This window comes from Vombatus ursinus, unplaced genomic scaffold (genome assembly GCF_900497805.2).
Source record: "Vombatus ursinus unplaced genomic scaffold, bare-nosed wombat genome assembly UNPS02014778.1, whole genome shotgun sequence".
In the NCBI taxonomy this organism is placed as follows: domain Eukaryota; kingdom Metazoa; phylum Chordata; class Mammalia; order Diprotodontia; family Vombatidae; genus Vombatus; species Vombatus ursinus.
The window spans coordinates 42134961-42160485 of NW_020954556.1; the positions used below are offsets into that span (position 1 = coordinate 42134961).

The window sequence follows — 25525 nt, forward strand, 5'->3', positions numbered from 1 at the left end:
CACACATATGCATTTTTACATATATGTAGTAGATATAGATGCATCAACCTTTAAGGAAAGTAAAAATATGTTGGTATAATGAAATTTTCTTATTATAAGGATATTCTTAGAAATCACCTTACCGATTTGTAGGAGCTGAAGGTAAAAAGAGGTGATATCCAACCAATTTTAAAATTAATCTCATCCTATAAATACACATTTAAGTATAGTTCTTTTCATGCTTAGCCCCTATAGAATGGTAAGGTGGTTTCTAAGAATGTATATATTATAACAAAATTCCTTAGAGTTATATGTGTGCATGTGAATGTGTGTGTGTGTGTGTGTGTGTGTGTGTGTGTGTGTGTCGGTGGAGATGGGGAACTGCTTGAAACAAGGATATGGGCATCTTCCACTTAAGGCAAAAGAATGGATACAGGGATGGAGAACCTGCGACCTCGAGGCCACATGTGGCCCTCTAGGTTCTCAAGTGAGGCTGTTAACTGAATCCAAACTTCACAGAACAAATCCCCTTAATAAAAAGGATTTGTTCTGTAAAACTTGAACTCACTTAAAAGGCCACACCTAAGGGCCTAGAAAGCCACATGTGACCTCGAGGCCACAGGTTCTCCACCCCTGGACAAGTGTGGATTAAAAAAACATATGCATGATAATGAAACCCATAGACAAAATAGTAACCTATAACTCTACATCTATATCTATATATCTGGATCTATATCTATATATCTATCTCCATCTCTGTCTCTAATGGTCTCTCCATATATGTAAATATGTGCATGTGAAAAGCAAAGGGTTATGATAAAAAGAACATAAAACTACATATCAGGAGAGTTCTTCTATGTCTACACCAAACTATACAATTTTTTTCTTTTATCATTTTGTCCCATCCCTGTGATTTTGTGACTCTTCCAATGCTAATTATACAATTAACATAGGAATGAATATTATATTACCCTTTGTCATCTCTTATATTATCATCTTGACCTGTTATGTATCTCATATTATTTTGTCTTTCCTATGATAACAAGAACATATATATCTTAAGCATGTGCTGCTCTGTGTTTGTGTGTAAAGCAGTCAGAGGTGCTTAGATGTGATGCTCAGGAATCTTTCCCAGTGGTAAAGATTTATACACCTACTCTTTCCCCTACTTGGCTGGTTTAAATAATTGACTTCTAGAAACAGCAAGAGACTGCCTAGATGATCTCTGGAGCCCTAATCTTGCCTACTGCCTTATAGGCAGAACCTTGTCCTCAAATGTCAAAATTCACACACTTGTTCATTATAAATCTTTCCTTCTAGGGCATTCTATGCTAAAAAAGAAAAGCAGATTAAAAAAAATTGACTTGAATAGACATAGTAAAGATGTCAAAAGTGGGGGAAGGACTGTATGGTAATCTGTTCTTATTGGGATACTTTCTGAAAATTAAAGCTACAAAAATAGAATAAACAACAAAAATATACAGATTAGATAGATGCTTTTCAGTGATGTCTATTATTAACCATTTAAATTTCAGAGAGATACACCATTTTATGGAAACTCAGACAACATTTTATCAAAATATTTTCTAGTCCTGTTTTCCACTTCTCTTCCTTTCATATGATCATGCTTGTTTAATTCATAAACAGAGGATCTATTGACTTGAGAGAGTTTTTTTCTATACAGTCAGTCAGTAATTCAGTTGACTGTGTTCTAGGTAATGGACTAAGCACGGAAGATAAATGAAAATCATAAACAGTCTCTGTTCTCAAGGAGCTCACATTCCATTGGGAAGGAAAAATTATACTATACACATATGTATGTGTGCATATATATATATATATATATATATAAACATACACACACACACACATACACACACACATACCTGCACACATGTCTCTGTATTCGCAGAGTAGATGGAAAGTAACATCGGAGGAGATTACATTAGCAACTAGGAGGACAGGGAAAGGCCATCTGGAGAAAAGATATGAATTGAGTATTGAAAAGAAGCCAGGTATGTTAGGAGGTGGAGATGAGGTTACAGAGATTGCCAGATATTAGGGCTGGCCCATGCAAAGGTACAGAGACTAGAAATAGGTTGTCTGGTTCAAGGAACTACAAAGCTTAGTATAACTGAGTTATAAAGCAGAATGGAATAAAATGTAAGGAGACTGGAAAGATAGGGAGGTAAAGAAGAACTTTAAATGCTAGAGGAGTCTATATTTGATCCTGGAAGTAATAAGGAGCTCCTGAAACTCCTTGAGGACAGGTGTGGTATGGTCATACCTATGATTTAGAAAAAAATAATCTGTTTGACAAAGTAGAGAATGGTTTGGAAAGAATAGAGATTGGAGTTAGAGGAATTAGAAGGCAGTTGTAGTAGTCTGGGGAAGATGGAATGAGAATGTGAACTACGGTTGTGGTGGCTTGAGTGGAGAAAATAGAACTTATAGATAAATAGACAGATGAGAATCAGAGTTCTAAAGACCACGCAAAGCCTGAACGTAGCAGCAAAGCTATTTACAAAAAAAAAAATCTTACAGATACTATTAATAGAACAGATATTTCCACAGTACAATGTTTTGCAGAAAAGAATAGAGCATAGCAGGAAGAGGTTATCAATAATGTAGACATATAGCAATACAATATGAAATGATTCATCAAGCAAGTCAGATCTGGGGATCCTGGTATGGAAGCACACTACATCCCTACCACTCCCTTCCATCTCTACTTACTTTTTTTGAAATAGTAAGAATTTTTCTCAGTATCCTAGATTGCAACTTTTAAACTAATCTGAATAAGAAACATTATCCCTCTTTAACTATCAATTCTAAAGATGATGACCTGCACTAAAATATTTTAACAGCATTCTTATTCCAAGGCATAACTCCAAGGCATAACCAGTTTCTAACCTACCCTCAGTCCCCGCTGTCCTGATCAGCTTTAGGAAAGACTCTTCCACCAAGTGATTGGTGCAGTGATCTGTCTAAGAGAGGAAAGAAATCAGTGATTAATTCAAAGTATAGAAATTTCTCTTGAATTTGCCTTTGATGAGTGTAAAGTTGAGTCCTTAGAGAGGGTGTTCAAAGAGGAATTAAATGTTTTTAAGAAAATAGTTTTCTAGGGTGCTCTTTTCTGAGACTGTTCCTAAACTCAATCTCAACTTTCCTTCACCCTCTCCCTCCCTTTCTTGCCCTTTTCTCCCTTCTTTTTCCCTTTCCTTTTCTCTTCTTCTCAAAAGAAATCTTTACAAGTAATTTAATCCAATTTTAAAATTGTTTCTGGAAGATGTGTGCCTAAAATATTTAGTACAGAATATTCTTCCAATCAATCAATAAATATTTATTAAGTGACTATTATGTGCCAGGTACTGTGGTTGCCACTTTAATGTATTCAGTACACATTTATTGAGCTCTTAATATTTACAAGGTTCTATGATAGAAAGAAATATTTGTGGTATTTTTAAGAGAGTCTACTTTGGAACTTTGTTGTTATGGAAGGAGAAATCACCTACGCAAGTCATCTTTAAATATTGAAGATACTGGGGGCCACCTCTACCGTAAGGTAGAGTTGAGGGTGGATATTTCCAAATCTGTTCTCTGACTTCTCAGGCTTGAGAAGCAAGACAGATTTAAAGAAGAAATGAAGCATTTGGCTAGGCAGAGATGCTCATGATGCTTCAGTAGAAGTTTCTGTGTACCTATAACAGTAAGTTTAGCAGTGGCTTAGGAGAAGAGTTCAGAGATTTAAAGCTTGAAGGAATTTAAAATGCTGCCTAGTCCAACCTCTTCCATTTATTTTATTTTCCATCCTCTTCATTTTTTGTGTTTTTTTATTCTTTTAGAAATATTTCCCTAGTTAAATGTAAAGACAATTTTTAACACTCAATTGTTAAGCTTTTGTGCTCCAAGTTTTCTTTCTCCCTCCCTTACCTCCCACCTTTCTAAGACAGTATGCAATTTTATAGAGGTTATATGTGTGAAATCATATAAAACCCATTTCTGTATTAGTCATATTGTGAAAGATGAAATAAACCAAAAGAAAAAAACTCTGAAAAAATAAAGTGAAAAATAGTATGCTTTCACCTATATTCAGACTTCATCAGTTCTTTTTTCTGGACGTGGATAGTGTTTTTCATCATGAGTCTTTTGGGATTATCCTGGATCACTGTATTGTTGAGAATAGCTGTCATTCATAGTTGATCCTCATACAATGTTGCTGTTACTGTGTATAATGTTCTCCTGGTTCTGCTCACTTCACTTTGCATCAGTTCATGTATGTCTTTCCAGGTTTTTCTGAAATCAGTCTACTTGTCATTTCCTACAGCACAATACCAGTCTGTAACCATCATATACCACAACTTGTTTAATCATTCCCCAATTGATGGAGATCCTCTAAATTTCCATTTCTTTGCTGCCACAAAAAAGCTGCTATAAACATTTTTTGTACAAATAGGTACTTTTCTTTTTTATTATTTTCTATGGGATATAGACCCAGTAGTGGTATTTCTGGGTCAAAGGGTATGTATAGTTTGGTTGTTCTTTGGGCAAAGTTCCAAATTGCTCTTCAGAGTGCTTGGATCAGTTCACAACTCCAGCAACAGTGCATTACTGTATCAATTTTCCCACATCCCCTCCAACATTCATCATTTTTATCTTCTGTCCTATTCACCAATCTGATAGGTGTGAAGTGGTACCTTAGAGATGTTTTAATTTGCATTTCTCTAATCAATAGTGATTTAGAGCATTTTCCCATATGGCTATAGTTAGCTTTGATTTCTTCATCTCAAAACTTCCTGTTCATGCATTCATCAATTGGGGAATGACTTGTATTCTTATAAATAGGATTCAATTTTTATATATTCGAGAAATGAGGCCTTTATCAGAGATACTTGCTATAAAAAATTTTCCCCAACTTTCTGCTTGACTTTTACCTCAGTTTATAGATGAGAAAGTTTAAGCATAGAAAAATGAAATGATATACAAGAGCACACAGGTATTAAGCATCAGTTGTGGGATTTGAATCCAGGTCTACTGGCTTCAGTGCCATTGGTATCAGTAAACTATGAACACTGGGACCTAGGGAACGGACAAATTCCTTTCACATTTTAAAGGACATAAAAATAAAAGAAAGTCTATTCTCAAATGGATGGCATTATTAAGATATATCAGGTAGGTATGGATTGGGGAATTAAACAACAACTGCTGTGTTAGAGTGATACAGAGAATTGTAAATATCTCAGTTTGATTTTTCACGGACTCATGAAATGTAAGAGAAATGACCCTGGAGAGCATCTAGTTCAAGCCACTTTGGTTTATGATCTCCTTCCCTCCATCAGCCTATAATATAAGTAATCCACAATTGGATATTCACCTTGTCAGGAATGACTGACACACAGACAAGGTATCACAAAAGATACTCATAATAAAGTGCCCTTTATTCTATATAATTTGGTGTAACCAGACCCACAAAGCATTCATTGTTAGTACTAGCCATATGTCAGGTTTGGGGCAGGGATGACTTTAATATTAAATTTTAGACTTGTGCATGAGAACAGAGTTTGTAAATGAATAATATAAATAAGAAATGTGAGACCATTTGAAAGTGAAAGTTTTAGTAGCAGTGTCTATGTTTAAGCAGTGCATATGACAATTAAAAATGTTTCTTATGGGTTTGTTAAGTTGTTTACAAGGTTTTTTATGCCAGGTAGCTATTGTCCCTTTTGCCATCAGAATGTACTTGGAAACAATATAGTTATGCATAAATGCATATTACTTATACTTGCCACTAATTCAGATTGATTTCCCCTCAAATTTAGGGTAAATATACATGATTCTATCTAAAAATCTTAAGTCCAGAGATATTTTGCATAATAAATTGTAGGATCCTGAGCACAAATGTGGAAAGATGGACAGAAAAATCAGGAAGAGGGAAAATATGGAGTTAGAGAAGGTAGATTAAAGTTGAAGAGATAGGTAGGCTTGAATAGAGAAAGGGACCTAAAAATGGAATGTGAGAGGAAACAATTAAGTGAAAAAGAAGTAATGGTAGAAACAGAACATAGGGAGAGGGACAAAGGCAAAAGTGATTTGAAGAATGATGGGAAGAAGAAACATAGCAACAACATAGGAGGACTCAGGAAGGGATTATTGATTGAAAGTGTTGTACAATAGGGTATTATAAATTATATTAAATGGTGAAACTACACTTTATTGAAATGAATATTCTTTAAAATGGGAATAGTAAAGCTAACAAAGGAGGGTAGCCCCTGTAAAAAAAATCTCTTGATAGGTTTTTGAAAAAAGAGACAATATTGCCTCCTTTTTTTTTCATTCATTTTGAGGGCTGCCCAATTCTATCTATTCATAGATTCCCTAATTCTCTTCTAGTAAGATGCCTTTTTTTCTTGTGGAAATGCTTGCACTGATTTTTTTTCTTTGTTGAACAGACAAAAATGGAAGCCAGGTTGTTCCCCTTGGCAAGTGTAATTTTTTGGAGCAAAAATGTAAATAGCTGCTTTGAAAACTACACATTATTTCATGGTGGGGAATTTGCTTGGAGGAATTTCTAAATGAGTTCCAACATCATAAAAATGGGAATAACTGGTAATTCAAGCTAATATTATGATGCTTCTAAAATATTCATCAATATCACTAATCATTCTACTAGGAACACAGATGGTGCTTACCGCTTAAAATAAGATGAATTGGGTTGTGTTATTCCTTAGTTTTATAAATGTACACTCACACATCCATGCATACTTGTATATTATATAAATATATACATATATGTGTATATGTACACACACAAACACACGTACACACACACACATATAGTTATGTATTCCTGTGAATATTAGAGTAATTGTTTACCTCAAGGGAAAAATGCCTCTGTGACAAAACTTCTCTATTTCTCTGAATAGATACTGATCATGATTAGTGCATAAACATGGAACCTATCAATCTGAGATTCAGCAGAGTTCAGGGGTGGGAAACCTGCGGCCTTGAGGCCACATGCGGCCCTCTAGGTCCTCAAATGTGGCCCTTTGAGTGAATTCAAACTTCTCAGAATAAATGCATTGCTTGAATAGTAAATATCAAACAGTTTAGAGAATAATTGACTTGCATAAGATCATAGGTTTATAGCTGGAAGGGACCTTGCATGTCCACTACCTCCATTTTACAGATTAGGAAAAAGAGATTGTTTTTGCCTTCCCTCACATCCTCAGCATTGAGCAATAAGCCTGGCACAAATTAGGTACTTAATAAATGCTTGTTGAATTGACTTGTCTTGAGGCCTAGGAAAAAAGTGACATGGTTGAGGTCATATAGGTAGCAAATAGTAGAGACAACATTTGAAAACATGTCTGCTGACTCCAAATTCAATTGTCTTTCCACATTTTGTGCTGCTGTACTTATTTCTGTATACTGTCTCATAGACTAAATCCATAATTATGAGCTTTTGGTGAATGTTGGGAAATCTAGTTTTCATCTCACTATACCTACAACAGCCTTCTCTGGGCGCACATGTGGTTAATGGCCTTTTGCTCTAATGCCAAGTCCTTTTTGCCATCCATTAGTTCCCAAGAGAATGTTCTTTTTGTTATTGATTAAAGTGAAAATTCTCTAGCTGAATGGAGAATGTATGCCTTGAAATAATAGTGGAGGCATGAACGACATGTAGTAAGCATTTTGCAAACCTTTAAGTACTGTCTAAATGCTTATTACTATTATCATCCAATCAGAGTATAGTCATTTAAGAAGTCACTGGGCTAAGAATGTGCTTCTGTTGTGGTAAAGACTGATTTTGAGATTATAAAAGTCTAGATTTTGATGTTCTCAAAACAAGTTCAACCTTTATGGACAAATGAAGTTTTATTTAGCTCAATTTTTTTTTAATTATTCAATAACCGTATCATTAGAAAACTTATAGAATTGTGTGTTATTATATCGTTCTTTAACATATTAGAAAAAATGAAAGTGAGCTTGTTGAAGTGCTAGTATCTACTTCTTAGGGTAAGGGGACATTTGAGAGCAAAGAGTAAGAGTTACAATTACAAAATCCCTTTGATTTGGTGTGAAATGACTTCTTCCTGAAAACTGCCAGTTAACAAATATGGCCTACCAATGAGTAGCAGCCAATCTGTCCCAGAAGGATTTATAAAGAAGATGGGTCTTTAATGAACTTTAAATAAAAACCTTAACATGAAAAAGTCTGATTTGCTTATTGAGATTTTTTTTTCTTTTTTCATTCCTCCCTTCTTTCACTTTCTCCTGGAGTTAGTTTGTTGACAGATAATCCCCAAAGATTTCTCCCTGTGCATAATGATATAATAGCTAAAAATCAGAACACTAGAACCTCAGTGCCCTTATTTGTACTGGAAATGTATATCTGGGATTATTCATCTTCCATTTTTGACATGAACTCTATGACTGAGATTTGGTAGGAAGAAAGGAAGCTTTAATACTTCACAGATGTTCATTATTTCCTCTAGTAGACACATCCTTCAGCAGTCCTATGATTCATCAGATAGTGTCATGAGTGTCTCTCTTCCTGTGGTTGCTTCTGTATATTTAGCAGCCATTACTTTATAATAAAAATTACTACAGAGGGTAGTCAGGCATTGGTCTTTTGTACTTTACCAGTAGCCTGCTGAATTAGCAAGCCTGTCAAGTTGCTTTCTGGCAGCAGACATGTCTTGATTGTAGGCCCTTTAGTTGTGATGATGTCAGGGATGAAAGTTCCCTAAACACTTCCCTTAGATGGAAACTGTTTCTCTGAGTATCAATTAGCCCATTAAGACTTATTACAAGTCTGTTCTGTCAACAGAACTCAGCTTTTTAGCTTTTCAAACATGCTGGGAAGATAGACTATCTTGAAATGCAATAAGTGAACAGTTCAAGCCTTTTATAATGCTTTTATCTCTGTTTTTTTTTTAAACTTCTATGTAATGTCTTTGTATTAGTCCTGATTTGCCAAGCCATGATTTTGGCAGATCATTTTTGAGTAGAGATGGTTTTTGTTTTTTTTTTTTTGTATTTGTCTGACTCTTAATGCTTTTTGGTTGATTGATATATGCTATATATTTGTGTCTCTCTCATCTTTGTATCTATTTATCTCCCCCACGCACCCACCCTCCAACTCCTGATAGGCTGATGAAGCCTTGGAGTTAGGCAGACTAGCTTTAAGTCCTGCCTCTACCACATAATGGCTGAGGATCCTTGGTAATTCACTTAAACTCACAATGTCCCAGGTGGTTCTCTGAGGCTCTAAGTAGCATAAAAAGAATCTATACTTGTAAAGAAAATTTCTGAGAGCTCAGTGACACTTGTCGTCTATGAAATCAAAGCACTCCCTCTAACTTTTACATTCCCCTGCACACACACACAAAATAGAGACATAGGAACTATTTCTGTGATTTTGTTAGTATAGAAAGTTTGAATTCAAGGTATTATTTTTGTTGTTTTTGCTCACTATCCATTATGATCCGTTTTAGTTTTGGAGCCCTGAAGACTTATACATTTATTGTTTGTGGCTGTTGTTCAGTCATGTCTAACTCTTTGTGATTCCATTGAGGGTTTTCTTGGCAAAGACACATGGAGTGATTTGCTATTTCCTTTTCCAGTTCATTTTACTGATGAGGAAATCGAAGCAAACAGGGTTAAAAGTGTCTTGGCCAGGGACATTTACCTAAGAAATATCTTAGGTAGGATTTGAGCTCAGGTTTTCATGATTCCAGTCCCAGCACTCTATCCACTGTACCACTTTGTTGCCTGACTGACAAAAATTTTTAATTTAAAAGTAGTCCTTAATCTCCTTAGTTGGAATGAATTTCCCAAACAGTTCTAATCACATGCTTGGAATATAACTATATTGACATTAATATCAATATCTGTATGGATAGAGACTGGACTTGAGATTTCTTTGGTATATGAGCTCTCTGACTGAGTTAACCTGAGTCACCGAAAGGTTAAGTAACTTGAATATGGTCACAGAGCCAATATGACTTAGAGATAGAATTTGAACACAGGTCTTCCCGACAAAACCAGATCACTAGCTTCTTTAGTACAAAGAAGTATAAAACCCAGCTTTATAATTACAAAATGGAGGAGGTGTATTGTTCAATAGCAGTTGTTTCGAGAAAATGTCTAAGAATTTTGTTGTTCAGTCATTTCAGTCATGTGTGACTCTTCATGACCTCATTTGGGGTTTTCTTGGCAAAGATACTGGGATTGTTTGCCGTTTCCTTCTCTGACTCATTTTACAGATGAGAAAACTGAGGCAAACAGAGTAAGTGACTTGTCCAGGGTCATGCAGCTAGTAAGTTTATGAGGCTGGATTTGAACTTGGGTCTTCCTGACTACAGGCTGGGCACTATATCTATTTGCCCTGTAACTGCACATCTAGGAATTGTAATGCACTATGATTTCAATATGAGTCATCAGTGTGATGTGGCAGTCAAAACAAACAAACAAACAAACAAACCCAAAAACTTTATGTGATCTTACAGTGCATTAAGAGCAAAATAGTTCCAAGGATAGGAAGATAATATTCTACTTTTATTAGCTCTCTTTTCAAGTATTGTTTGCAATTCAGGATGCCACAGTTAAGGATGATAGCTAGATTGGAGAGCATCTAGAGGAGAGAGGCTAGCAGGGGAAGGGGCTTTGAGGCCACACCATAGGAAGGGTAGTTAAACAAACTAAGATGATTATAACCTGGATAAGATTAGGCTCAAACGGGACAAGTTAGATAACTTCGAGTATTAAAATTGTTACCATGTATAAAGATGGATTAAATTTATGATTATTGGGCCTCTAAAAATAGAACCATAAGCAATGGGCAAAAGTTGCAAAGACACAAATGTAGACTACTTGTCAAAAAAAATAGTGAATTAATAAGTATTTATTAAGTACCTACTATGTGTCAGGTGCTAAGTGTTGGGAATACAAAGAAAGGCAAAGTACAGTCCCTATCCCTAAGGAGTTTGCAATCTAATGAGGGAGACAATGAGCAAACTAATATGTACAAACAAGCTATATACATGATAAATAAGAAGGAAAAGCATTATAATTAAGAGGGATTGGGAAAGATTTCCTGTAAAATATCAGATTTTGGCTGGCATTTGAAGGAAGCCAGGGAACCCAGGATGCATAGAAGAAGAGAGAGAGTTTTCCAGTCATGGGAAACAACCAGTGAAAATGTCTGGAGCTGAGAGATGGAATGCCTTGTTTGTGGAATAGCAAGGAGGTCAGTGTCCCTGAATCTAAGAGTACCTGGGTGGTGGGTCAGAGGAATGTAAAATGTAAGAAGGTGGGTGATGGAGTCTATGTAATAAAGGGCTTTGAAAGCCAGGCAGAGGATTTGTTATTTCATCCTGGAGGTGATAGGAAGCCACAGTAGTTTATTGAGAAAGTGGGATAAAAGATTGGACCTAACCTTTAGGAAAATCACTCTTGCAACATAATGTAGTGGGGAGAGACTCAAGGCAGGTAAACAGCAAACTGTGATAATGACCTAGGTATGAGGAAAATAGAGTGCCCCAGGGTTGTAGCAATATCAGGAAAAAGAAGTGAGTGTATTAGAGAGTTATGGCAAAGGTGAAATTGACAGGCCTTAGCAACACAGAAATATTTTTAAAAATAGAGTTTTGCCTTAAGACATAGTGGATTTGCCTTCCTCTATTTTATTAGAGGTCTTCAAGCAAGGGCTAGATAATCACTTGTCATGTATTTTACAGTGGAGATGCTTTTTGTGCATGTATTGGATTAGATTAGATGATGACCAAGGTTCTTTGCAGCTCTCATATTCTGTGATTCTATCTATCTATCTATCTATCTAGCATCTAGCATGTGATATGTTTTATATTATATAGCACACATTATTATAGTAAACATAAGATATGCATAACATTATATAATATGGCACCTACATATATAAATATATATACACATATACATATATATATATATATACATGAAACAATAAACATTGTATTATAATCCACAGAAAATAGTTATTGTAGGGAGGTCCCAGGGTAGATATTCCCTCCACCAACGCAGATTGCCCTTCGTCATCTATGAACTATTAAACAATGTGACTTTGGTAGAATTGATTATATTCTTTGAGCTTTGCCACTTACAGGTGAGTTGCTTACCTGTAAACCAGATAGTCTCTCAGATCTTTCTCCCCTAAATTTTGATTTCCTGATTCCATGTTTTTAAATATCGTTTTCAACATTTTCTCTAAGATTTATCTTGTAGCTCAGCCCTGATTCTCCTGGGTTTGTAATTCAGAATTATTCCAGGTTAGCTGCCTATGATACGTTATGCCTTATGAGTAAAAGGATGGAATCTTAACCTAAATTTTGCTTTGTCAGCCATCTACAGGGTGGAGAACCTGCAGCCACGAGGCCACATGTGACCCTCTAGGTCCTCAAGTGCAGCCCTCTGACTGAATACAAAATTCACACACAAATCCCCTTAATAAAAGGATTTGTTCTGTAAAACTTGGACTCAGTCGAAAGGCTGCACCTGAGGACCCAGAAGGTCACGTGGCCTCAAGGCCATAGGTTCTCCACCCCTGACACTCACACCAACCTACATACAAACACCCTACTACACACACACACATGTAACCACAGTACAGTATTCTGAATATATGAGGCTTTTTACTAAATGTTTGTTAAATTAAATTAAGAACATAGAAATATGAATACATTCCAATTCTCATGCAGTGGGAGAGCTGGTTCGGAGTCAGTAAGAATACCAAGGCCAGAGTCCTTCCAAGCAGGGCTTTATTGTTGTAAAATCACACGGAACCAAGAAGCTCAGGATACTACTTGGTTGGGTGGAAGGGGAATGGGGACTTGCTTATATCAGAGCTGAATGCGGAGTAACTTATGGAAATTTGCTATGGCATAATCTTTGTGCTATGCAAGCAAAAAAAGACTTGTACCTGCATTGTACTGGATCATCCGAGTGGCTATCTTGAAATAGCCATGTTTCACTCTCAAGAGTCCCTTCATTACCATATTCATAAGATGTGAATGGAAACTTTGACATCACATAAGTTACTATCAGGCATTGAGGAGTCTCATTGTGCTTGCTCGGTCTTGGGAAAGTTCCTTGACCACAAGGTTGCTGGTGATAGGGTGGGCTGAGGGTCCCTAGACCACAAGGTCTGGTGATTGGGTCTGCCACAGAGTGGTGAGGTTGCCTATTCAGCATATGGGGGAAGTAGTGTGCTCATCATATGGGGAAGTAGTTGTCTACTCAGCATATAGGGCTAAGGATATAGGGGAAAGGGTTGCCTAATTAGGATATAAGGAAAGCATAGGGCCTCACTGCTCTGGGGGAAAAATGGGACTTTGCTGTTCCTACTCCACTCACAGATATGAGGGACAAGTTACATTGTATAAAGGTTGCCCTAAAACTTACTCCCTAATTATGGTGCCCATGTGCTGTTGAAGTTTCCCAGAATTTAGGGTTGGGCCCTTTAACCCAAAATAAGTAGCTTGTTGTGTAATAATCAATAGACATTGAAGATAGGTCCCTTTTCCTAAGATGGCCAGATTCCAGGAACCCAGAACTCTGAGGTAGTGAGGTAGTTCAGTGGATACAGCTATACAGAATACAGTGAAGTCAGGAATATTTGAGCTCATATCTGACCTCAGATACCTAAAAGCTGTGACCATGGGCAAGTCACTTAGTGACTGTCTGCCTCAGTTTTCTCATCTGTAAAATGGATTGTGAGGATAAAATGAAAGTACATATAAGCCCTTTTCAAACCTTAAAGCACTATATGAATGTTATCATCATCATCATCATCATCATCTTCATCCCTGGGGCTACAGTGTGCCCCTGATATAGCCAAGGACAGGACAAAAAAACACTCATCTATCCTCTTGTTAGTTTGAACTTATATCCTTGCGAAAAACATAAACGGCATATTTTTAATATGAAGGGCTGTGAGTTTGTTAAAGTCAAAAGCAAGACAAATATTTGCATTAGCCTTAGACATGATAAATAATTATCTTATAAAAAAAGTTTATAAATAAGTAATTAGTGAGAAGGATGGTATGGGTATGTTGGAGAGCAGAGGAAATTAAATGCAGGAAATTCCATAAAGCAAGTGAACTTTGACCTGGGGTTTCAAGGCAGTGACAGAAGGGAAATCCATCCATGATTTCAGAACAGATTGTGACACAAAGTGTTCAAAAACAAAAAAAGTCAACTGAGCTACAAATAGAAGTTTAAGGGAGGAATAATATAACAATGAAGGCATATAAGGAAGGAGTTGTCAGATGGCATGGGATTTTCAAAGAAACTCATTTCAAGGTTTCGAGGATGAATGATGAAAACTATATAAAAGGAGAGTGAGGTAGTAGATATTATATGTATTGAATTAGATTTTTATTTTATTTTTCCAGTATTCTGCTACCTCTATCTACATGAAAAAAAAAGATATGAATGAAATAAAAAAGATGAAGTGATAGTTGAGGAGTGAAGAAAGATTCATAGGTGGTTACCTCCCAATAAGAGTGACCTTTGCTGTATACTATGATGAATGGTAGAGTCTAGTAAAATTAGAATAAAGTAGTCAACAGATGTTTTCTAGCAATAAATATAACCTGGTAATAAATGAATCTGCAAATGCTATAGTTCACATTTTTTAATGTGTATGTACACTTTAATAAGACAATAAGAAAAAAAGTGCTTTGTATGTTTTCTGAACTCATGTTCCCTTTAAAGTATTTTTTTAAATTGCAGATTTTTATTTTTCACAGTTAAACTAACTGCACATACTCTTTATTCTTATTTCTTCATTCTATATCACTTCATATGTCTTCCTATGTTGCTTCATATTTATAATGTTAATCATTGATTTTTATTTCACAATAAGTTCCCCTTATATGCATATGCTATAATTTATTCAGGCATTGTTGTTGTTTGTTTAGTTGTTTCAGTTGTGAACAACTCTTTGTAACTGCTTTTGGGGTTTTCTTGGCAAAGATATTGAAGTGCTTTGCCATTTCTTTCTCCAGCTCTTTTTACAGATAGGAAAATGAGACAGAGGTTATATGACTAGTTCAGAGTCACATAGCTAGTAAGTGGCCAGATTTGAACTCAAGAATATGAGTTTTACTGACTCCAGTCCCTGCACTCTATCCACTGTACCACTTCTCTGCCCCAAAGGATATAGCCATTGCAAACAGTTTTGTATTATTAAAGAAAAAATCTATGAATATTATACATAGATCTTATTTTCCAATTTGCAGTATTGTTGGGATATAATTGTAACAGAGAAATTACTTACCCAATATAATTGTAATAGAGGGACTATTTTTTCCAATAAATGATATTTTTGATATATAATCATAGTATAAGATCCAAAGGTCTGGGCATTTTTATAACTCTTACTGTATGATACCATATTACTTTCTAAGAGATCATACCAATTCACATCTGTACCTGACTTGGTTTTTATTGACATTTCATTTTGTCCTTTTGAAATTTAATGTGGGTCAAAGTTGCTATCTCACATTCATTCATATTCATGTTTCTCTGATTGGTAGATAGTTTGACCAGATTTTAGGCAATATATTTTTCTCTATACTGCCTATTCAGATTCTATTTGACTACTTGGCAAGTGGGTCTTAGTATTATACACTTGGGTCAATTCTGACATTCAATTTCAATGTCAGATTTTCAGAATAATTAGTTATGAATATGTTTTTCCCTAGTCTACTTCTTTCCTTTATATTCTGAATTATTTTTAAATTAAATATCTAAATCTATTTATTTTGTGTGACATATTTTTATTTGTGAAATAGGCATAAATTTCCCATTTATATTTATAATAGATAGTTTAAACTATCTTCTTATTTTATGTTAAAATGTATAGCATTTTAGAGTTAGCAATGGAAGTTACCTAAAAGGCCATCATTTTAGCACCCTTCATTTTATACGTAAAGTAACTGACATCCAGAGAAGAATTGAAATGACTTGCTTAAGGTCACACATATAAGTAATAAAGTCAAGGTTTGAATCCAGATCCCCTGGCTCCACATCTAGCATTGTTTCTATTATAACTTCTTTTAGATGATTATCTGGTTGAAAGATATCCTCACATGTAGCATATCAAGATATTATACGATTTTTTTTAACTGGACTGTACCATTTGTTGAACAGTTTTGATTGAATAAATATCATCAGTGTTTTCAGTTATTGGATTTGGAAAATAATATTCTCATATATTCCTTTGCTGCTAATTTTAGTTTATCTCCTCTGCCCAATTGATCTACTTTTTCTATTTTAAGAATAGTACCAGGATAAAACTAGATGGTTTTTAATAATTTAAAGCTTAAATAGACTTTAAAATCTATATGTAAGTTCTAATCCCTCTTTTTAAAAAAATCCTCTTTAATGTCTAGGATATTGTTCCCCATGTGAATTTTTCACTTAATAAAATTTTATGAAGAAGCAAAAAGGTACTATAATTGGTAGCAAATTAAATGTATAAATTATATAATCTATTATTGACACTTTCACCATGTTGTTTTCCTAGGCAGTAGATAGGCCAGAAAATATTAATTTTCTTTACTTTTCTAGGTAAAATTACTTTTAGTTGTAATCCATTTACATTAGCTTAATGTCAAAATATGATATGCTTTTGTTATTCTGGAAAATTATATTTCTCATTCAAGCAATTAAATTTGGTTATTGTGAGTGATGGCAGAAAGTGGTAATTTTGAAAGAAAGTGGGTTTAGCTATCTTTTCAACAGCATTTATTATGTTTATTGTTCTTTGAGTAGTTTGGCATTTCTAAAAATAGTATCATATCATTTGAAAGGAAAAATATTTTTACCTCCTCTTTACTTATGCTTATTCCATGAATTTTGTTACTTTCTTCCAATGCTCATTTTTCTCAAATTCTGTCAAATAGTTTGAATGTTTTTATGCTACAAAAATGTGTATTAATATTAATCTGGTATTTCTTTGGCCCAAGAATTATTCAATAAACTACTTTTTACACTTCATATAATTTTAATGTCATATTTTCTTTTAAAGTAGCTATTTCTTCTTATTATGATACCTAAAATTTACTTTGTTAATATAACTATTAATTATTTGTGCTGTAGAAAATTTTACAAATGTCTTTGAGAGAGAACATCTGGTCCATTCCTTCCATTAGTTTATTTTAACCATCAAATTTAGTTTCCTTGAAACTATTGAAATCTGTAACTTATATTTTGTGGTTTTTTTCAATCACAGTTTCTAGGACATTAAAATCTGCCCTCAGTATTGATTTCCTAACAGACCTTCCCTTCCCCCCAAAAAAATTTTCTCTGTGGACCTCCTATTTTACATCCCCAACTGCCTTTTGGACATCTCAAATTGGAGCTACAGTAGACTTCTTAAACTCAACATGTATTTGTTTGAATGTTATCTCCCACATTAAATGTTAAGCTCGGTGAGGGTAAGGACTGTAATTTACCTTTTTTAAAAAATATACCCTGATTTCTGGCAGTGAAGATCTCACTGTGCCAACATGCCTCTCGCAAAAGACCTCCTGCACCTCTTTCCCAAGAAGAAGCATAAACCCAAGAAGAAGTGCCTGGTGCAGAGTCCGAACTTGTATTTCATGGATGTAAAGTGCCCGGAGTACTATAAAATCCCCACTGTCTTCAGCCATGCACAAACAGTGGTTCTCTGTGTGGGATGCTCCACTGTGCTCTGTCAGCCTACTGGAGGAAAGGCAAGACTCACAGAAGTATGCTCCTTCATATGGTAGCAGCATTAATGACTGAATAAAGATGATTGAAAAACTGTAAAGAATAAAACATGATGCAAATATATACCCTGCACTTAACACAGTGATTTGAACATAGCGAATAGTCAATAAATGTTTACTGAATGATTTTTGTTATAAATTTAGTTGTCATGTCATTATGACCAATTGACCAAATGAAAGAATGTATAAGTACTCTGTCCTCAGCACCACAATGAAAACAAGGGAATACAAATATGAAGAGAGAGAGAGAGAGAGAGAGTCAGTCCTTGGCTCAAAAGATATTAGATTCTTATAGGGGAATAGAAGCCATATAAGGGAGTTATAGTCAGCAAAGGAAGTTTTAATTTACGGAGTCATGAAGATAAGGAGTTGATGTATGGCTGGTCACTTGTCACACCCTTTCTAGAAGGAACGAGGTTATTGATTTGATTACTTTGGCCAAAGCAACAGAATGTTTAATATTGATATACTCTTGTCAATGATACCATTAAACACAATTTAATTCAATTTTTTAAAAGAAATTCAGTATTTAAATTTAATTTTTTTCAAATGTCATTGTAACTTGAATTTATGCAGGTAAGTTGAAACAATAAATATTACTTTATTCTACCATCTTATATTTATGTGCATCTTTTGAAATGAACTGTTCTTACTGTTGGCAGTATATTAATGAATTGTGATTTTTGTAATCTTGTCAATGACCTTTTTTTCTTTTTATATCAGATTTGACTTTTCTCTACCAAAACTCATTAAATACATTTTCATTTTTAAATGTCCATTTTCCCCCCTCAAAATGAAAACTATCTGGCAAGCTAATTTTCAGACAAAAGATTCTCCTAATTCTAAGATTACAGTTGGAAGAGATCTTAGATGGCTTCTATAGGAACACATTCTATAACAAATGATCTCATAAATTTCGGTATATAATATCCCAGCTTCATAGACATTTTGGTAGAAATATTTAATGAAACTCAACTTTTATTTTAATATGCAATGCCTTTCTTCTTGGTTGTTAATAGCATCATTTCCTCTTAAAGTTTTGAAAATTAATAATGATGTCACTTGATTATTTGAGTGTCAGAATTACCATCTTTGATGTCTTATGATTTTTCTCCTTTATTTCCCAATATCTGCATGAAACTTCCTTCATGGTTTCTTAAAATACAGGGGTTAAATTTTTTTTTTCTTTTTCAAAGTTTCCTTTTTTTGGGAAGCTAATCCAATTCCCAAGTTGTCACTATATTCTGTCACCTGGATCCATAATTTTTGTCTATATTGCTTTGAGGTCTTTGTCCAATACAATAATCCCTAGGTATGTTTTTTTTTCCTCCTCCTTCCACCTTTCTGTAGTGAAACAATTATATTTTTAATCAAAACATGCATATTTTTTATTTCTCCACTGACATTTCTAAAACAAAGGGCATTATAATCATCTGGACCTAAGATTCATAGTTGTTCTTTCTGTATTTAATCCCTAAATAATTTAATTCCCTTTTCTTCTCTTCAACTCTTGCAATAACTTTTTTTCCCTTTTGGCTACTTGAGAAAATTCAAAGTTTGTTTCTTATGACATCACTGTTAAATTTTTTTCTCAGGAAATTTCTTTTCTTGATTTGCATTATTTTCTACCCCTGATTCTTTAATTTCATTGATTTATTTTACCAATCTCATTTTAATTTTCTCATTTCATTGAATCTGAGTCATGTTCAAGATTTCATTTGAGGAATCTTGAAAGTTTTGTGCCCTGATATTGTGATTGCTCCATTTAAGAGAGGGTTTTGAGGAAGCCAGCTTTGTGCATGATCTCTCACTTAGCCATTGTCCTAGAATTTATATTTTACATCTCTGAAGGAAGCAGTGTGCCATAGTGAAATAACAACATCAGCAACAAAAACAAATTAATCTTGGGTCAACAGAAGAGACTTCTGGTTGTTCACCTTACCTCAAGTTTCCCCACTTCAGGACAATCTCCATTTAATTGACAAAGTGAACACCATATCATCCCCATCCTCACCCCACTTCCTTCAATAAAACTCCAGTGAATCACTATAACCTTATCCCTTTTAAGCTGTCTAGTCTACCTTACTCTTCCCCTGCTCCCATATTCATCAAGTCAGCGACACTGGCCTTCCTAATGTTCCTCACACAGCAAAGGACACTGAACCTCCAGGCTCAGTGCAATTTGCAATGGGTGTCTCCCATGCCTGGAATTGTCTTCCTCTTCATCTCCATTCCCTGGCTTCCCTGGCTTCCTTCAAGTTTCATGTAGCATCTTACCTCTGAGAAGCATTCATTGGTTGCCATTAATATCAGTTACATGCAACTAGGTGGCACAGGATAGAGTACCATGCCTGAAGTCAGGAAAATTCATCTTCCTGTGTTTAAATCTGACCTCAGACACTTACTAACTGTGTGACCCTAGGCAAGTCATTTAACCCTGTTTGTCTTAGTTTCCTCTTCTGTAAAATAAACTAAAGAAGGAAATGGCAGACTACTTCAGTGGGTTATCTCCAATGTGTCCAGTCTATATCTTCTGTGTACCTTCTTATTTGACAAATGAGGAAACTGAGGCACTGAGAGGTTAAATCTCTTGGATCATGTCAAAAAGATATTAAATGACAGAATGTTGTTTATTTGCATTTTCCAAATATAAACATGTCAATGTATGGAAAATAAATCATCTATAACTCAGGAATATTTTCCTCCTCCCCTGCTTCGAAACAAAATTTCTAAGTCAAGAATTGGCAAATATCACTAGAATGCAGTGGAGGAGTTATTTGGCAAGCTGCTCGTTTGGTTAAGGGAAAACCTTACCTCTGCCTGAGCTCATTGCCAGTGTTTGAGAGCCTACAATGGAAACAATAAAAACAACAATTGAACAGGCAGTAAAATGGCTGGTTGGTGTAATGCCAAGATGACCTGAAGGATCCACTTACTTCTGCAAGTAGCAAAGGAAGAATGTCTTTTAGAAAGTATGAAATACTAGTGTGGTTTAATAAAACTACCTTGCATTAATAACTTTTAATAACCAAGGTTTATAATTTTTCAAATATCCTTTGGGTAAGCACAAATTAATGTATAAAATTGCTAAGTGAAATTTAAGTATATACCTGAGTTTTAATGCCCCTTTTTCTGTTTCGGAAATGTCAGGACATTTTATCAAATGGACCAACAGTCTGCACGGACAAAGTCTATGGAAATTTATCTACCAATGACTGTCCTACTACATCCAGACCAAAGCAAATTATCTGAAGAAAATGTAATTTCAATTAAAACATGCTTGCAGAGAACAACCTTGAAAAATGTTTTCAGCTTGTGTAACAGCATATAAAGCCCTGGGCCTGGAGACAGGAAGAATTAAATTCACATTCAGCCTCAGACACTTACTAGTTGCGTGATTCTGGGCAAGTCACTTAACCTCTGTCTGCCTCAGTTTCCTCACCTGTAGAGTAGGGATAATAACATCACCAACTTCACAGGGTTATTTGGGGATTGAATGAGATAATATTAGTATAAAGTGTTTAACATGGTACCCGGCATATCATAGCCATGATATAAATATTTATGGGGCAGCTATGTTGCACAGTGGAGAGAGCACTCATCCTGGAGTAAGGAGTTTAAATCCAGCCTTACATGCTTACTAACTGTTTAACCATGGGCAAGTCATGTAACCCTGTTTGCCTCAGTTTCTCTCATCTGTGAAATGAGCCAGAGAAGGAAATGGCAAACTACTCCAGTGTCTTTGCCAAGAAAACTCCAGATGGGGTCATTAGGAGTTGAACTCAATACCGCCACAACAACAAATGTTCATTGCTAGCCCCTGGCTCTGCTCAGACTTAACAAATGGTATTCTGATATATAACTCAAATCCACAGCAACTTCTAATCGCATAAACATTATGGTAGCAGGGTATTAAGGTATCCAGGTATGCTTTTAATGAGTGCCTGAAAGGAGAAAATAATTTACCTCCTCCTTTCTCCCATATTTGTTATATAATAAAATTAATTGATATAAAATGTTTACTGCACCCATTAAAATCACCCATAATTTTTTTATGCAACACATATTTGTCAAAGTACCTACTGTGTAAAGGGGGGGATGAAGATATATGAAAAAGTTTACATCAAGAGAAAAGCATCTGTACCTTTGAAAATGAAATAGGTGAAAAAAAAAAGAAAGAAACCAAGAAACAAAGAATTAAATAGATTCAAAGATCCTGGACAAGGGGAGTACAATATTCGAGTAGTGAATTTTGAAAGGCTTGAGGTAGACAATGGCAACTTATATGAACCTAAAAGGAAACTAAGAATTCTTTAAGGTGGCAGAGAGGAGAAAGTACATTACAGGCGTGGTAGACCCTGAGCAAAGATACAGAGGTAAGATATGGCATATTTGTTCTGAGGACAGCAGGTATGGCAATTTATTTGGAAGGTAAATATATATGGAAGAGAAGAATATGCAATAAGCATAGAAAGGATAGAAAAAAAAGGTCTAGGGCATTTTGAGTGGGGGTATGACAAGTTCCTAACAGTGTGTTAGGATATCAATTTGGCAACTGTGTTGAGGATGGGAAGAAGGCAGAGTCTTGAGGCACAGAGACCAATTAGGTGACTCTTGAAATTACAGGCATGCCTTAGAGATATTGCTGGTTCTGCTCCAGACCACTACAAGAAAGAAAAAAAGAGAATCACACAATTTTTTGGTTTCCCAGTCCTTTTAAAAATTATGTTTACATTATGCTATAACCTATTAAGTATATAATAGTGTTATGTTTTAATGTACATACCTTAATTAAAATACTTTATTGCTAAAAAGTTATTAACCATAATCTGAGCCTTCGGCAAGTTGTAATCTTTTTGCTGGTGGAGTGTTATGCTTCCACGCTAGTTACGGCTGACTGATCAGAGTGGTGGTTACTGAAGGTTGGGATAGCTAGAGCAATTTCTTAAAATCAGACAACAATGAAGTTTGTTGCATTGACTGACTCTTCTTTTCATGAAAGTTTTCTCAGTAGCATGTGATGATGTTTGGTAACATATTACCCACAGTAGAAATTCTTTCAAAATTGGAGTCAATCCTCTCAACCCTACCACTTGCCTTATCAACTAAGGTTATGTAATGTTCTTCAACATGGTTGTGTCTCATGTAATAGGGAGGCCCAAGGAAAGGGAGTGGGATGGAGGAGGTTGGTCAGTGGAGCAATCAGAAAACACACAACATTTCTTGATTAAATTTGCCATTTTATGTGGGCATGTTTTATGATGCCCCAAAACAATTACAATAGTAATATCAGAGATTGTTGATCATAGATAACCATAACAGATATAATAATAATGAAAAAGTTTGAAATATTGTGAGAATTATGAAAATGTGACACAGAGACACAAGGTGAGCGCATGATGTTGAAAAAGTGGCACTGATAGACTTGCTTCATACAGGGTTGCAGCAAACCTCCAATTTGTTAAAACAACAACAAAAAACTGCAATGTCTGCAAGGCACAATAAAATGAAACACAATAAAACTAGGTGTGCCTGTAGTTTATACAAAGGATGAAGAAAGTCTGACCTAGGGAGTGGTTGTGTGAATGGAATGGAGGCTATTCAAGTGAGACATGTTAGGTTGGTTGATTCCACAGCATTTGGTAACTGATTAGAGATGAGGAATGAGGAGGAAAGAGTTGAGAACGATTACAAGGTAATCTGTGTAATCATAATAATGTTGTTGCCCTCAACAGAAATAGGGAAGTTGCAAAGAAGTGAATGTTTTGGGGGTAAAAATAATGAGTTCTATTTGGAGCATGTTGAGTGGATGATACCTTTGGAACATCCAGCTGAAAATGCCAAATAGGCAGTTGTTGATGCAGTATTGCAGTCCCAGGAGAAAGTCTTGATCTCTACATCTGGGCATCATCTGCAGAAAGGTGTGATAATCAGATGCTTACGAGAGCACATATAAAGCAAGTAAAAGATGAAGAACAAAACTCACCAGTTATCCAGATTACTGAACCAGGATAGGACAACTCCTGACCTCATTCTGTTCAACTGAATGAACACTTACTAAGTACCTAATAGGGGAAGAAGGGGAGAAAGATAAATAGATTACAAGGAAAAATAGTATAAAACTATGAGACATATAAACAACTAGTTCAAATGAATCAGCTTGGAAATTTAGAGGTTGATTACATGATTGTTGGCTCATTTCTGCTCTTTGCTATCTCTTTTTATTCTTGGCCTTCAAGTATTTCACTTACTGATTTGCAGAAGGCAGACAGTCACCCAAAGTGACTTGCCAATTGGACAATATTACTTCTTAAAGGTAACTTTGGTAAAGTTATGGAAAAGGAAATGTTTGCAAGCCCTTGCATATGCCATAATTCCCTTTGAAAAATCTTAATAATTTATTTTATGCAGATATTTTAAAATATCATCAATTTGATACTAAAGCAAAATGCATTGATCCTGTACCCAGTAACTTCACTCATATCTTTGAGAAGAATCTGGGCCCTTGGGTGCTTTGAAGATATGTTCAGAAAGAACGTGTTTTATTCATATAGAAAGAATTTAGAATTTCTCCTTAATCCATCTCTAGAGTATTACTGAACTATTGCATTCATTTTCCCCCATCATTTCATTAAAATAACTTACATTTTATAGGGAAATACAAAATTCTCCATGATCAGACCAGTATGGTTAAAAGGAAAACATTACTTGTTCTTACATATTTCATGTTTTTATTTGCTGTTCTGCCTTCATTTGGTTTGTAGGTCTGCCTGGACTTTGTCCCAACATGAGATAACCTGAGAGTGGGCTAGTTTCCTAGCAGTTTGTTGAACAAGCACAGTACTGTGCTGAGGTCAGGCACAGGATTCCCCTTGTGACATTTAGTGGTGGAACAATTCCATCTTCCCTCCATCTGGTAAAAAAGCGTGCTTACTTATTTCAGCTGAGAGATCAAGCCATTAGAGCATTCTGATCAGTGGGAAGGAAGCCTCTTGTTAAGTTTCCTTTGCTGAATATCACACTAATAACCATAGGAGATGATATAACAATAACAACAAATAAAATAATAATAGCATTTCTATAGCGGTTTAAGTATTGCAAAGCACCTTGTAAGGATTATCTAAAATTTTATCCTCACACCAACCCTGATAGGTTTATTAATTCCATTTTACAGAATAAGAAGCTGAGATTTCCAAAAGTTAAAGTGATTTGCCCAGGGTCACATGGCTAGTTAGTATCTGAGGCTGGATTTGAACTCAGGTCTTCCTGACTTAAGATGTAATGCTCTATCCACTATGTCACCTAGCTGATGTGATATTAAGTATGTTTTACTAGTTGTTTGTTTTGCCGTAGTCCCCACACTGTATAAGGCATTCAATAAATAATCAATAAATAATTTTTGATAAAACTGTTATTTAATTGAACAACATGCTTGCTATTGTACTTATTTATAATATATCCTCCATTCCTATCCCAGCACCTATGTATCCTTAGCACCTAACCCAGTGTCTTGTTGTTGTTATTGTTTGGCTTTCGCGAAGAGGACCATGACATCAGGGAGATGATGACATGACTTGCAATTGATTTTGATTTGAGTGAGGGAGAGCTGTGCAAGGTCACTAGCCTCACTTTCTCCTCCAGAGCCATCTGGGTCCAGTGGCCAGATATTCATCAGGATAACTGGAGAAGGGTCAGGGTGCAATGGGAGACCCTGGCCCATTTAAGCTAAGGTCTTTTCAGGTTCTCAC

The 25525-nt window shown here is 35.3% G+C and overlaps 2 protein-coding genes across 22 annotated transcripts in view; both read left to right on the forward strand.

Moving 5' to 3' along the window:
- Window positions 1–25525, forward strand: part of NRXN1 (neurexin 1) — a 1385770-nt gene that overhangs the window by 49468 nt on the left and 1310777 nt on the right. The window lies entirely within an intron of this gene.
- On the forward strand, window positions 17535–17777 carry LOC114045406 (40S ribosomal protein S27-like). The gene has a single exon (XM_027865408.1). It carries the CDS (start codon window positions 17535–17537, stop codon window positions 17775–17777), a length of 243 nt encoding a protein of 80 aa, XP_027721209.1.

Bases quoted from the DNA above. Each gene is read 5' to 3' on its own strand.
- LOC114045406 (XM_027865408.1), top strand. From the start codon at position 17,535: ATGCCTCTCGCAAAAGACCTCCTGCACCTCTTTCCCAAGAAGAAGCAT.